Source organism: Azolla caroliniana, unplaced genomic scaffold, assembly GCF_043228905.1.
Source record: "Azolla caroliniana isolate FFs.n. ecotype wild unplaced genomic scaffold, voAzoCaro1.0.p SCAF_9, whole genome shotgun sequence".
NCBI classification, from domain to species: Eukaryota; Viridiplantae; Streptophyta; class Polypodiopsida; order Salviniales; family Salviniaceae; genus Azolla; species Azolla caroliniana.
Genome location: NW_028230444.1, coordinates 20,391,828 through 20,407,173, shown reverse-complemented (window position 1 = coordinate 20,407,173; position 15,346 = coordinate 20,391,828). Strand labels below are relative to the sequence as shown.

General features: G+C 36.4%; 1 protein-coding gene across 3 annotated transcripts in view; it reads right to left on the bottom strand.

Moving 5' to 3' along the window:
• LOC147860532 (uncharacterized) overlaps positions 1-15,346 on the bottom strand; it is a 32,788-nt gene that overhangs the window by 6,997 nt on the left and 10,445 nt on the right. The window contains exons 9-23 of one of the 3 annotated variants that reach the window (XM_087324259.1): positions 15,243-15,303; positions 14,556-14,668; positions 14,101-14,337; positions 12,593-12,701; positions 12,330-12,503; positions 12,070-12,177; positions 9,418-9,506; positions 9,206-9,335; positions 5,511-5,585; positions 5,297-5,428; positions 4,787-4,897; positions 3,950-4,018; positions 2,694-2,759; positions 643-771; positions 413-474 (exon numbers count right to left, since the gene is read on the bottom strand). In XM_087324259.1, coding sequence (XP_087180385.1) covers positions 413-474; positions 643-771; positions 2,694-2,759; positions 3,950-4,018; positions 4,787-4,897; positions 5,297-5,428; positions 5,511-5,585; positions 9,206-9,335; positions 9,418-9,506; positions 12,070-12,177; positions 12,330-12,503; positions 12,593-12,701; positions 14,101-14,337; positions 14,556-14,668; positions 15,243-15,303 — 1,665 coding nt within the window. The remainder of the gene's footprint in view (positions 1-412; positions 475-642; positions 772-2,693; positions 2,760-3,949; positions 4,019-4,786; positions 4,898-5,296; positions 5,429-5,510; positions 5,586-9,205; positions 9,336-9,417; positions 9,507-12,069; positions 12,178-12,329; positions 12,504-12,592; positions 12,702-14,100; positions 14,338-14,555; positions 14,669-15,242; positions 15,304-15,346) is intronic. The other 2 variants (XM_087324260.1, XM_087324262.1) reach the window with 2 other exon arrangements.

Here is a 15,346-nt window from a genome sequence, read left to right as displayed (position 1 = left end):
TATATCCTTTAGATGCAGAGAGATAAAATGAAAACATATAATATGACGTTTTTAGAACAATGAGATGTGACCTATGTGGCATTCCAGTATATAGGGTATATTTTACATGCACTCATTCACCTTCATGGTACGAGTTTTATGTTTGAAGTTTTTGAGTTGGTTGCATGAGTATCCAAGTACCTACTACCAACTATAACTTGTAGTCATTATCTTGGGGACCGGATTGTCATCATAAATGAATTCCTCCATTTACAAGAATAAAAGCCAAGTGTGTGAACACTGAGCTTACTAAATATGATCATGGAAATTCTGGTCATTCACAATTATGTGAAACCAGTATTTATATTTGTTAAAAAGTTCATATGATAGAACGATACATTTGCTCCAAGTTTATGCATTAACGAACGTATACCAAGCAAAGAAAATAGATGCTGTGAGAATCAGTTTCTTCTCCTCTATAAAAATCATGGAAACCTGAAAAGTATGGAAAACAAACTCAATCAGAGCACCATTATGTCTTGAGTCATAGTGATTGGCGTCAATATTCAAACATTTGATACTTGTTATCAGTTAAGATCATAATTCACCATGGAACTGGTGAAAAAGACAAGTTAAAACCTGGCTTTTGCTATGGATACTCACAATTGTTCCATGATGTGCACGGAAACAAAATAATTCTGATAACTTTGAATCAACGCTCTCTTTTGAAAATATTAGTTCCTTCATTGTCCATGCCTTAACATATCCTTTTATGTCTGATGTAAAGAGAATCTGATTATCAAGCACAAAGCCATATATCAGCTTGAAATTTTCGAATCTATAAAAAGGAATTTTGAAAGCATGAAAATTATGAGGTTTGTGATATTGTTTTCTGATGATGTAACCTATATCCAAATCTCCAGATAAAGAAGCATCTTAAAATCACAAAATTCATAGATTTTCCTAGGTTTTCGAATAATTCACATCATCAGTATTTGCAGTGTTTGCAGTAGTTGTTTGTTCATCCTTAGTTTTCGAATGACCTGGATTGGATGCTCTGACATGTTGGAACCAAAAGGAGGTGCAAGCACAGTCAATTATCTAATGGGATCTCCATCTTTTATAGCTGAAATGAAAGAGTTCACTATATCTGGTGGACCTATTGGCTTGGCAACAAATCATGCATATCTACACTTTGAGGTAAAGGATGGATGATGTATACGCTAAGGAGAGTGAGCTGGCTAAGTATCGATTTACTCGCGAGACAATTGATGTGTATAGTTGTGGAGTATACAATGGCATGCTAGATTTGGATCCTTTCGCACCCCTTGATGAAATTACCCAAGGATTGCCAAAATCATTGCATAAAGCAGACACAAATGCATTTCCTCACACAACAGCCAATCCCCTCCAAACTTGGTAGAGTAATACAAAATAGTTGGTATGATGAGGAATGTCGTGATACAAGGAGATGCTTGCAACGTGAAGTAACTCGGGGAATCTATACACACAAACAAGCAAGAGCAACCTTCCAACGCCTCGTAAGGAAGAAGAAGAGATTGTATTTAGCTAAATTTGAAGATCATTTGTATCGCTTGTTTTTAGGACAAGAGCATGAAAATGTTTAATGAGAGGCAAACTACCACAGAAGTGGCCTCACCTCTGGTGTGGCATGAATATGCAAAGGTCCTATATGATATCTTGGGGCAACCTCCTCTTCCCCACCCACATGGCTCACCCCCACATGAATCCACCTTTTTTACTCCACAATTTGGGAAGGCCCTGGATCATGATGGATTGGTTGGTCAGTGCTTTATCTATGGCCGTGACACCTTGTTCTCATGCTAGCACACATCTTTAATAGAGCCATATGTGACGGTTTCCCTACTAGATGGACTCAGCATACCATTGTGCCAATCCTCAAGAGTGGAAACCCCATGATGCCTCCATGTCAATTATCTAATTACACGAAGAATTAGATTGTGATATCTAATTAGTTTTCAAAGAATATCATATATTCGATGACAGAATCGTACTGGAGTAGATATCTATGAGTAGATTCCACCAACTACAAATAATGTGGTAGACCCTTGAGCACTTGTATATAAAACCTCCTTGGCCCATTATCTCCCGCCATCACAGGTGCTTCCCTCGCTTCGGAGACATTTCCATTCTGGATCGACCTATGCTTGAGATCTTTCAAAGACAAAAGCTACAATATATCTAACTTGAGAATCTCACATGTGCCGAAAACCAGATTCCCTCGTCTCTTTTTATCTTATATACTTTTATCTTTAAGGTGCATTATTTACTTATTTTTTTGATTTGTTGTTCTCAAAGACGAGACAACACTTAAGATGTAATATCTTGTTTGGTCTTATAGGCCATTTTGGCCTCTTAAAAGACGTTAATATATCTTTCTGTCTTCTTCAGTGCATAGGCTATCATCCCCGTACTGTGTATTTTATTATTTCAGGTTATTTTCTCTGATTCCTTCTCTTGCTCACACACGCACTACGCTTCCACATACTCAAACTCTACGAGAGTTAGATTCTTTACATTTTGTCACGTTTTATTTATTTACTTTTTACTTAGTCACATTTCTTTTGCTGTAATCTTGGTTTTTCTTATAGGCCATTTCAGCCTCTTAAAAAGACGCTAATGTATCTTTCTTTTTTCTACTTTACTGGTACAATGTTGCAATGGTAGCTTACCTGGTTCTTGAAATCAACGCACATTGGACCTGGTTGAGCTACATGTCCAAGTGAAGCTTCATACACCTGAAAATGCAACAAGAAGGAAAGAACAATATATTAATGTCTCTAAAAGATGATAATGGCCTAGGAGAGCTGACAAAAATTAAAATTGTCTGCTGATCAGATGATATTAGATATGCCCTATGGCAATGCAAATGGCCTGTGATCTTTGTTTCTCCATATACTTGGCCTGAATAATATAACCATGCAAGGACATACATATGAAGCAGAATTTAGAATTGGTCCTTTTCCAGCCTAGCTGCACTTATCCTACTTTATTTCTCTTTAACTCAGTCATATTCAAAACTGGACAATCAAGGCTATACTCTTTAATTGGTGGGAGTGCAACCATATCCACGTCATGTACTTCGCACCAATCTTCCATTAATGAATCCCAATCTTTCCTCTGCCAATTTATAGATGAGAAGTACCTGCAAAATTCAATGAAAACCTGCCTCTTTGACTGCTGCTCCTAAATCAGCTCTTATTATCTCATGAGATACTGATGTTTTGCTCCTATCATGCAGGCAATCATCGTGGCTAACAACTTTTCATTGTTTCTTCAATTGTCTACATTTCAGAAGCCAGGTGCCCATATCTCTGCTGCATTCAAGAGGTGGGTGTGACCAATGTATTTAACAACCATATCCTGTTATGTAGCCCTTGTAATTGTACATAAGCACAACATCTCTCAGGTATTCCCAAAGCTGCATTCCTCTGGAGACACTGGTTGTGCATGCCTCCTTCAAGGTTCCCATATACATAGGTTGATGTACATTACTGGCAGTCTACAAAATAGGAATTCGTGATCGAACCTATTCACCCATGCTTCAGTTGTATTAAATATCATAAATTTTGCCTTACAAAGGTTCTCAAGTAGATTTTTTTCTTCATAAAATGCATGTAGAGATTCTAGATGTCTTTGTATGCGCGTGAAGGAGTATGAGATCAAAAGAAATCTGCAAAATCTTTAAAATTCCCAAGGCTGCATTTGAAGGAATCTATTAATCTCTCAAATGCAACTGAGATAGGTTCAGGGTCTTACATCCTTGTATTCAGTTGCCCATATAGCCTATCCTGAAGTTTCAGCTAGTTTTCTATTTTGTATTTTAGTTTTACTCCAGGCATTCTTTTGCAACTCCACATAAATTTTCAATCTAACAATATTTCTTGATGTTTTGCTTTTCGAAATACTGAAAAAATTCCAAACTTACAGGTTTAGGTTCAGGAACTTTCCAAAAGTAGATATATCCATGTGCAGAAACACTAATCAACACTTTCTCCTAGAGAGCAATTATATATAGAGAAAACGAAAATTAAATTCCTTCTTTATATGAGTAAAAGACACGAATACATGGAACTTAGCAATTCTACAACTTTCTCAATTGAAGTTTCAGTTCATATAAGCTCATAATGTTAACCTGGTCCTGTCTCATAGACCAATTTGGTATTAATATAAATATATTATAATATTTATATACTTATACATTACATCATATTCTGAAAACACAATTTTGTTTACAAGTTGTTCTTCTGGGGTAGGCCTAAATTGACTGAAGCAGCTATTTTATGTGAATCCTTGTTTTCACTGCGTCAGGAGTTAACTATGGTATGGTTTATTTTGTCAGCTTTCATGTTGGAGTTAAATGGTTGAGCAGAACATCACAGAACAAATATGCTGCATACCAGACTCTTTTATAATCTTCCTAAAGATTATTTAATCAGCATATATTTCTAGAGTTTCTAGGTACAAGCAAAAAAAATTACAATCTTAATTTCTTATCCAAAGAAAGATATTTTATTTCAACTGATCACACATTCTTGGAGAAGACTTCTGTAGGACAAAAGAAAGAAAGAAAGATATATTAACGTATTTTAAGAGGCCAAAATGTCCTATAGGACCAAATAAGAGATTAAATTTTAAGTGTTGTCTCGTCTTTGAGAACAAATCAAAATAAAATAAATATTACACAGTAAATATAAAAGTAACCCAAATACATTTTTAATGATAATTAGTTCTCCTAATGTCATATTAAAGGAGAAAGCAATACCATAGGCAAGGTTAACAGGCTCGTTATAGGATTACAAATATTCTCATTTGAATGAAGATCAGAAGCTTGAAGAACACATCTAATCACACCATCCACCTTCCAAACAATCACCTGAAATTTAGTTAATATGTTATATTTGAGTTCTTGGCAGCCATCAAAACATTAGCAATTCAGCACAAATAAATTTGGAGTAATAAATTTGATTCTTGCAAGTAGCAGATTATTTTTGATGAAAATTAAAACAGTGAGAAAAACTTCAAGCACAAATAAATTTATAGGAAATCTGATTGCATTCACTACCAAAACATTTAGAGAAATAATCAGAAAGAAATTAACTGATTCATGCCAGAACCAAATTATTTTCCATGAAAATTAGAATAAATTGAATAAGGAGAATTTTGATTCTATATGGAATCTAATCGTAATTACTACCTGACAATCCACAACACTAACCCAGTATTTTGTATTACTGAAAATTTCATAATTTTTTCAAAAAACTGGAAATCATACCTTCCCATCATAGCTTCCAGTTGCAAAACAATTAGGAGGGAATATAGCCATGCATATAATATCATCAGAATGACCTCGAGTAACATGTTCAACCATTTCTCTCTCTTTGACACCATCTCCCCATATACAGACCTACAACTATTCGTTTTATATAATAACAATAATAAATTACTATTTAAGATCTTAGAATATATTAAAGTCTAGACAAACTCACCTTTCCATTCCAACCTCCAGCACCAACAAATTTGACTTTACCTTCTTCTAAGCATGCAACACAGCTAACCTCATTCTATCAACAGCTCATAAATTGTTTCAACAAAACATGAAAGCATTTTTTCAATTTGAATTAGTTGATTTATATGCTTTAAATGCTGAACAATTTTAAGATAATATATCTTCAAATGGTCATTCCAACAAAGGTGAATGCTATGTCACACATCCTAAACTATTCTGCAGCCCAGCATACAGGCAGTTTGAAATACAAAATGGGAGTGAATGTCTCGTTCAACTTGCAAGCAAAACAATGCCCCCACTATTTTAGAAAACGCTGTTTAAGCTAGGTAAAAGGCCTCTAGATTTCTATATCCATTGATTTGGAGTCAGAGAATACACCAACGCTTCTAGAACACTCTAACTCACCTGTATGGGAATGTGCTAGGAGAAATTTCGTTCCACGAATAAAAAGAAAGTTCTATATTGGGAGATATAGCCATAGCTATGGCAATGTCTGGTAGCCGGTCGGCTGGCCAAAGTATACGGGTCGACAAGCTAGTCGGGGTCGGAGTCGGAGTCGGAGTCGTAAAAGGACTAATGGGAAAGGAAGTAGCCGAAATAGTATTTTTAGCCAAGTAAGAAAATAGACTAATTAAAAAATAGGACAGTTGGTGAAAGTGTAGGTTCTTGCCGAACGGCAAGTGTATTATCTTGGAAGAGTCTCTCAAGTCGCCTATAAAAGGGACCGAGAGCATTGTAACAACATCGGTCTGTTTTGGTTATAAGTAATATAATTTGTGTAGTTAGAGTATATGCTATGTTGTGTACTGATGTTCAGTATCTCTATACATAGATTATATATATAATTGACAATCGAACAGAATTGTATTCCATAGTCGTATTAATTAAGTATGATAAATTAATCTCGGTATCCTGTGTTACTACGTTTAAGAAAGCATTAAGTAAAGCCGGAAAGATTCCATTCCTAATCACAATCCACTTGATAGAACGACTTGGTGATTAAGACGTTCAACTCTTTGTTTTAGTTGACAGTGACAACACAATATTTTGGCACGCCCGGTTACATCTGTTACAAACAGAGAACAAGGAGAATGGATGTCGCCCAATCAACCTAGTACAGACCATCCTACAGGAGGCGGACACTGAAGTGCAAAGGATGAGAGACTGACTCCGAAGGGGGCATTAATAAATGGAAGGGTTCCAGAAACAACTCCAAGACACGCTTCAAACCCAGAAGGAGGAGTTTGATCAACTCAATGATCAACACACAGCACTCAAAATACATTTTCGCAGGAAGCAAAGAATAATAGATGATCTCAACGGGCATCTTAAAGCACAGGAGGAGTTATGTCAACAACACATAGCTAGATTCGAAGCAGAAAAGGAGGACATGACTCAACACTACAAACAGCTCACGGATAAATATGAACAGTTGCGAACCGCACTCATGGTGGCGGAAGCGAAACTGCAGTTTGAGCACGACTCAGCAGCAGCTTGACAAGAGGAACTAAAAAATGAAATGAGTGTTCTAAAGTATCAGCTCAGCATGGGGGAGGAAAAAGTACAAGCCATATTGAACCGACACAAGAGGACGATGCATCAGGCAATCACAGAGGCTCTGCAAAACGGCTGGAAGAAGTGGTCAACTCAAGCAGCTGAGTTGCAATTATTGTGGACCGACCACAAAAACAGGAAAAAGAAAGGTGAGGAATTTTTCAAGATGGATGAAGCAAACCTGACCACTGTTCAAGATGAGTTGTCAGGGGATTTCTACGAACTGGCAAGCCACCATATGGAGGAAAGTACCAAGTTACTGGAAGAATACGACGACCAACAAATTCAACTTGCGTTAGAACTTGACTCCTCTGAGAAGGAATGTCGTCAAAAGGAAAGTTAGCAGCAAGCAACTGAGGAGAGCAACGACGACACATCGCAGCAATCCGAACAGGCGAGGCAACTGTTAACCCCAAAGAAGCTGAAATGTTACAACAAGACCAGCTGCATACAGCGCCACAGGCAAACCAAGCTGATCCTAAGGAAGACCAGACGCACCACAACAAGCCTAGGACGGACGATGATCAGGAGAAGAAGAGAGTCCCCTATGAGGGCTTAGCATTCACATCAAACAGAAGATCAGCAAACTCCGGACGACTTTCACCAAAATGAAGATCAGGAAGAAAAAGAACCGAATTTGCTGGATATTTTGAATGAGGATGCCGACGAAGACGAGCCTGAGGACAACGACCAGAACGAACATGACCACGAAGATTGGAACAATGACGAAGCCGGGTCAACAAACTAGTCGGAGTCGTAATCGTAAAAGGACTAATGGTAAAGGAAGTAGCCGAAATAGTATTTTTAGCCGAGTAAGAAAATAGAATAGTTAAAAAATAGGACAGTGTAACTGTAGGTTCTTGCCGAATGGCAAGTGTATTATCTTGGAAGAGTCTCTCAGGTCACCTATAAAAAGGGACCGAGAGCATTGTAACAACATCGGTCTGTTTTGGTTATAAGTAATATAATTTATGTAGCTAGAGTATATGCTGTGTTGTGTACTGTTGTTCAGTATCTCTGTTAGGCAGATTATATATATATAATTGACAGTCGAACAGAATAGTATTCCATAGTCGTATTAATTAAGTATGATAAATTAATATCGGTATCATGTGTTACTACGTTTAAGAAAGCATTAAGTAAAGCCGGAAAGATTCCATTCCTAATCACAATCCACTTGACGTTCAACTCTTTGTTTCAGTCGACAGTGACAACAATGTCTTAGAGAATCTGTATGTGGACTCCCATCTCATACAATACCAACTCATCTATTCAGCCCCAACTGATCTACACAGATGAAAAGAAAGATGAAAAATCTTAGTGTTCTTCAGATTCCACTTCCTGATGACACAATCGAAATATTTGTTCTTCTAGAGGTATTTGTGCACATCTGCCTACCTCAATCTCTAACTTATGTGATGAAATTCACAGCTGCCCTGCCACACTGCACAGTGGATAGGATAGATGTATGTCCATATAAGATGGTCTGATGATGAATCCATCCTCCGATGACTGTAAAAAGTGTCTTATAGTAGGCCATCTTCCTACTAAGAAAGAGATGCTTTGGGGCCATGTTATCTTGTTTTCCAAGTTAATAGTATCAGTTTGGATCACTCTCTTCTTTTCCACTTTGGTCATGTTTAGATGGGGACATGAGAAAAATAGCAACCTATTTCTACAAAGAGGTGGATTTGGTAGCTAGTCAATATAGCGTCCTATTTATATAGATTTTGACACTCTAGCTTGTTCAAACTGCATAGGCCACATTTCTCTCTGATGTTCTACCACATTCCCGTTTTTGCATTTAGAGTATGTGATCGGGTATACATCAAATGCTTCCCTAATTATTTTGCATATCAGTGTCATGAAGTTCATTTTGGGCTAGTTAGGCTATCAATATTATGAGTTGAGATTACTTTTAAAATCGGATATACCCTCCCCCTTTTTCTTCCTATCAAGTTGGACCAATCAAGATGGCTGTAAATCTGGAGTGCATTCCTAAAATATGAAACAGGAAAAACGCAATGGTACGAGACCGAATGGTTATTAGACCAAGTCGGCTGAAGGCTGCAAATCTGCAATGTGTTTCTCAAAAATGAAAGAGGTAGAAAGCAATAGTACCTGACCAAAGCCTCTGAATTCTTTCAGTTGTTGGCCATTATTGAAGTTCCACATACTTAAACGCCCATCCTGTCCTCCAATTAGTAACCTTCTCCCAGAGAAATCAAATGACATTGCTGACATCCTTGACCTATCATGAAATACTAGTGTCTTACAAAACAAAATTATAGAATATAACTATGGAGTATGGATTATCATTGTAAAGATATTACTTGTTTACATCAGTGAACGAAAAAGTTTTTAAACCAGTCTCAACGTCCCATATTGTGACTGTCGAATCTGTCTCCTCTCCGATTACAACCTGGAATAAAACATTCTACATGTTTTTCTTCTCTGAATATATGCAATGCATCATTGCGCATAAGTGAAACATAACAAACATTGGAGATCCCCAGAATATAACTAAACCAAGGAAATCCTCTGTCTTGCCATTCATAAAGATAAAGCACATTGATCAAAGAATCGTACATGCCACCTATGTAGAATTTGATGTTGCATTAATTTAGATCTATACCTTAGGGTAATATAATATCATGGATTGTTCAAATGCAAGAATGGTTCCAAGTGATGTGAATTTAAATGCACTACCCTTATTCTAATATAGCAACACATCGTGGGTGCCCTGTGATCGTCCAAGTGAAGGTGGTCAGAATAGCATATTAAACATGGTTCGAATCAATTGACATGAATATAAATGCACTCACTACCTTTGCTCCAATATAGCTTAGATTCCCACCTTTCAAAATGACCAAGGTGAAACCTAATAGAATGATCTGAACTGACATCATTAAAATGGATAATGAAAGAAAATAGATCAGCCCTAGAACATTCGTTGGTAAGAAGATGGCCCAATATCAGGCCGTCTGACATACATCTCAAGATGGATTTATCACCAGTCCTCATGATACACATCCATCTATCTCAGGCACTCTGGCATGTGACAGAGTAGTTCAGGATTTCTTTACATCAATTAGAGGTTGAGATAGGCAGATATACATGCACAGCTATGGAAGAATGGGTCTATCAATTGTGCCACCAAGGGATGAATCAGTAGAACAATATGTTTGTCATTGTGCTATTTCTTATTTCAAAAGAGCGGGACATCATTACCGCTTCATGCAAGACTTTGGCCCTGTGCAAGGAAAAGGAATCCAAAGACCAAGACTAAAAGCCAAGGGAGATCTCTCCATCTTGGAGAGGCCATAATGGAAATTTTTCAAAGACAAAAGTTCCAAACTAAGTTTATAGTCTTAAGTTCTTTAACATATAGATTCTTTGGTACTGTTTGGTTGTATTAATTCTTGTTTCAGTTGAGAAAACATTGTTGAACCTCTTGTTTTGGTCTTATAGGCCGTTTTAACCTCTTAAAAGACGTTAGTATATCTTTCTTTCTTTCTTCTATGGTGTAGAAATATGTGGGACGAGCCTTCATAGTGCACATAATTGGACAAATTCGAAAAAAAACTTAGTCTTAGAGATTGCCCGCAGGATAAGGAGCAAAGAATCACTGCTTCAACATTGACAGAGGCGTTACTCCTATCAGTGACTGGCATCCAACAGATTAGTCGGTTGCCTAAGCAAAGATACTCAAGACCGGAACTTATGTCATTAAAACGACTTGATCATCATAGAGATAATAATTGTTGGTATACTGAAATGCAGGAATTTTGCCAGTCAGCATGGCGTGAGTATAAATGCACTAACCCATTCCAACATGGCTTGAATTTTCCATACCTAAATGTAACCAATGTGGAAAAGAATAGAATGATCCAAATTGATGTCATTAAATTGGATAATGAAAGAGCATGGATCAGCCCCATAACATCTCTGCTTCTTAGCCCCCTATAAGGCACTGTTTGACACACATCACAGGATGGATTTATCATGAGGCCTTATATATAAATGCACATCTATTTCATACCATCTGCTATGTGATAGGTTAGCTCAAAACTTCTTCTCATCAATCATCACAACTTTCATTAGCTCCATCACTCTAATGCTACAATTCAATGAAGGGCTACACAAATGGGGTCTTGACCAAAACACTTGAAAGGGGTTAAAATATATCGGCTATAGCAATGTGTCACCGCATCATCAACCTTGTCATCCAAAGATAAAGACCATTCCAGAACCAAAGGTACTTCCCTCACTTCAAAGATCTGCCCATCTTGAAGCAGCCCATGTTGCGGATCCTTCGATCGAAGGAACCCATTTCATCCATCTAAGTAAATATTCTTAAGTGCTCGGCCCGCCTCTCAGTGTGCACTGGTTGCTCTGCCCTTTCTGTCAGGGACGCGCTCATGTCCTTAACTGGTCAGGACGCGGATTCAGCAATGTTACTTTGAAAAATTTAGAGTGCTCAAAGCAAGCTATGCTCTGAATACATTAGCATGGAATAACATGATAGGACTCTGATGACCACATTCTTTAGTACCCTATATTTTGTTATATTCATTTTGGTTTGTTCTAAAAGACAAGAGAACATTTTAAGATGTAATTTCTTGTTCGGACTTATAGGACATTTTGGCCTCTTAAAAGACATGAATATATCTTTTTTTCTTTCTTAACCACTGAGCCTCATAACTACTAAACCAACCAAACTATAATAAAGCTGGAGTCATTACAAAAGATACATGTTTCCAACAACAATGTATCAATACTTTCTCCTATTTTCAAACATATTGTATGCAAGTAAATATAATTGCCTTCCTTTCTTGCTCAATCCTATTCATAGGATTGGAATCAGTACTATTTCAAGTCTCTAGTGATCATCATCAAGATTCGGTTCCTTTCTTATTTCAACTCGAGAAGTGATAATATAATATATGCAAATTCAAAAGCATTTGTTAAACTGTAGTGACAACCTGCTGAAATATTGGGTTATACAAAACAGAGCAAACTTTTTTGACTTTATGCTCAGTTGACCCTTTTTGTTTCCATGCATCAAGGGATGATCCACCTGCTAAAAGAATCTAAAGGAAAAAGACAAATGGTCAGAAAACTTTAACTTCACAATCTCATAATGAACAATTACCTTGGGTATATTTGATTTTTAGTCCAAATGTTCGTATCACATGATTTATCTCATTGACAGTGATATTTAATCTGTATTCCTTTTACTCACATGTTTCTCTTGATCATACAAAAGCCTGCATATTATTGGTGAATCTATAGACTTTTCACTTGATTTCGCATAAATTGTTTGCATACATTTGTAGTTTCTCATCTCCCACACCTTTATCACATTATCAGATGCAACACTAATAATTTGATTTTCATTGTCATTCACAACAACATCCTGATTACCAAATAGATGGTTGCATTCAGTGCCTCGAGCAATTAATTAATCTTATGAACCTAAAAATAAGACATAATTTAATAACAGACCACGACAGGGGCTTGATGGCCAATGAGATTTCCCATTATTTTTGCTGTAAAGGGATTCCAGATATTAACATGCCTCTCCAAACCACAGGTTGCAATAAAATTTAACTTTCTGCAATTAAAATATATTCCAATCAATTAGAATGTGGATCCAAATGGAAACCATATGCCATCTTACGAGAGAGTATCCAAATACTTACACAAGTGGGGATCTCTCTTGAACTAAAGAAAACATTAAATGTGCAAACTACAAAACATTACTCAGTGATAGATGAATGTAAAGGTGGATGGATGTATGTATGTGTTACAATAGAATATATGGCGGTGTGGAAATTAAAATACAAAAGAAAGTGAAAATGTATGAATGAATACATGAATATTTGTGTGAAAGCAAGGAATGATAATGTAAATGAGCAAATGTATATACATACATATGTTATGAATAAAGACATAGCTAGGTGTATATGAATGAATGTATGAATGTATAAATGAATCTCTGTAGGTATATAAATGTATGTTATGTATGTTTAAATGAATGATTAACTGTGTGTGTACAAATGTTTTTATGTGTGTGTATATATGCAACATATAGGACACAATTTTTCAGTATGTGATTGTATGGATGGATGGATGCATGTACATACATACATATGTATGTATGTATGTACCAAATGGAGAAAATCAGTTGTTGACGTGTGATGTCTAATATTGGACCAAAATGGCACTTTTCTCTGGACGGTTTCCTTATTGACAAACAACACAGCCACACAAGCTCATCAACAAAGGACAACCACAGCTTTCTTTAGCCCCCATCTCTCCTACTCATGCTACAAATCAATTGAGGGATACACAAATGGGATTCCAACCAGGACATTGCAAAAGGGTTATGATAGAGGCAGCAATAGCAATTTGTAGTGCACGTAGGCCTCAGCCTCATGGACTACAATCTCCCCACCTTTATCATCAACAAATAAAGGCCATTATCTCCCGCCCTCTCTGGTACTTTCCTCTCTTCGGAGACCTCTCCATTCTGAATCAACCTATGCTAGAGATCTTTTAAAGACAAAGTAAAATATCTGAATTGAGAATCTTGCATTCATAGATGACAAGATTCTTTGGTCATGTCTTGATTATATTTCTAATTACTTTTTATTTACTTATGTTTAATTATATTTCTCAAAGATTAGACAACATTTTAAGATGTAATCTGTTGTTCGGTCTTATTGACCATTTTGGCTTCTTAAAAAACATTAATATATATTCCAATATTCTATGATCCCACTTCCAACCATGACCCAATATTGTAGATCTCTCTGCATATATTCACAAGGGTTCATTTGAATCTTGCATATCACTCTAGAATTATTTCTGCTATCGATCTTCAATTGAAAGCCTTTTGTAAGAGGAAATTCATGAGGAATGCTAGCATATAGTAGTATTTGACACATTTTATTCAGTGCATTGACTTATTGCATACCTAAAGAAATGTTCTTCTATAGGGAGAAAATTACCTTCCATATGCGAAGGCACAAATGCCGTGTGGATGCTCTTTTGTTGACCACTTTCTCCTTTGCTTTTCCAAGTCTAACATCATTAGTTGACCATCCATAGAGCTACTCAATAGAGAGGATGAATGACTGAGATACAGCAGCCTTGTCACCCAAGAAGAATGAATTCTCCAAGGTCGTTCTTCTGACATCCCTGGAAGTAAATGATCAGCCACTCCAGCAGAAACTTTGGGATTTTCTCTGAAATATGAATGGTATCAAAGATGAACACAGCCTCTGCATCAAATTTTCAAGAGCGTATATTCTACATTATTCATTAGTGACCATGCTCTCAATGTGCACAATACATATTTGAATGGAAGATGCAAACAAATCTGGTTCGTGTAAATAATAAAACAGAAACACCATTTATAGTTAGAGAATTGAAAAGATTATCTTCAATGGCGATTTAAACAAACCCGCCCCACTCATCGGTGAAATTGAATGTATTAAGGAATCCTTTGTCATCTCCATAAATCAATTTATCAGCATCCAAAGTTCTAATCCATGTTGCACACAGAGGTATATTATCCTGATAATTCCAAGAGAAGTTTTTTTTAATGATGAGTCCTAATTGTATTAAATGTAGAAAACATTACATTAAATCTTGACACTACATGTTCCTATGCCGAAAATCATCAGATTTCCAGCATGTGTTTTACAAGCTTGTATTGCTGAATTATCCAGTGTCTGAGAAGAAACATGAGAATCATTGATAAATGTACCCCAAGTACATCAAATGCCAAAAATGCTTTTGGATTTGTGTGAGCATAGATAAATTTTGAGTTATATGAGAATATGGATATCTTGGATCCATAATCATTATGATGAAGCTACTTTGGATCTATATCTCTAGTTTTCCTTGAGGCAATAATCTTTCAAGTTAGAATGAAAATGTGAGAACAGTGTGAGTGAATGCAAATGAAAGAATTCTTCGCATTTTAAAATTCTTATTGCACAGAATTAGCAAGCTTAGTAGAAGACTCTCATGTTCAATTACATTCTGTTTATCTAGCTCATATATTGAATGTATCACTCTTTCAAACAATCCCAAATTTTAGATTCTTTTAGCGTCAAATTATTCTTCAGAAAAGTGAGGAACATACAAGATTTCTAATACGGCCAAGAACATCGAGTGATAGTCGTCCAACATCGTAAAACGTAATGCTGCCAAAATATTGATGATTTTGGTAAGAAAAAGAAAATAAAT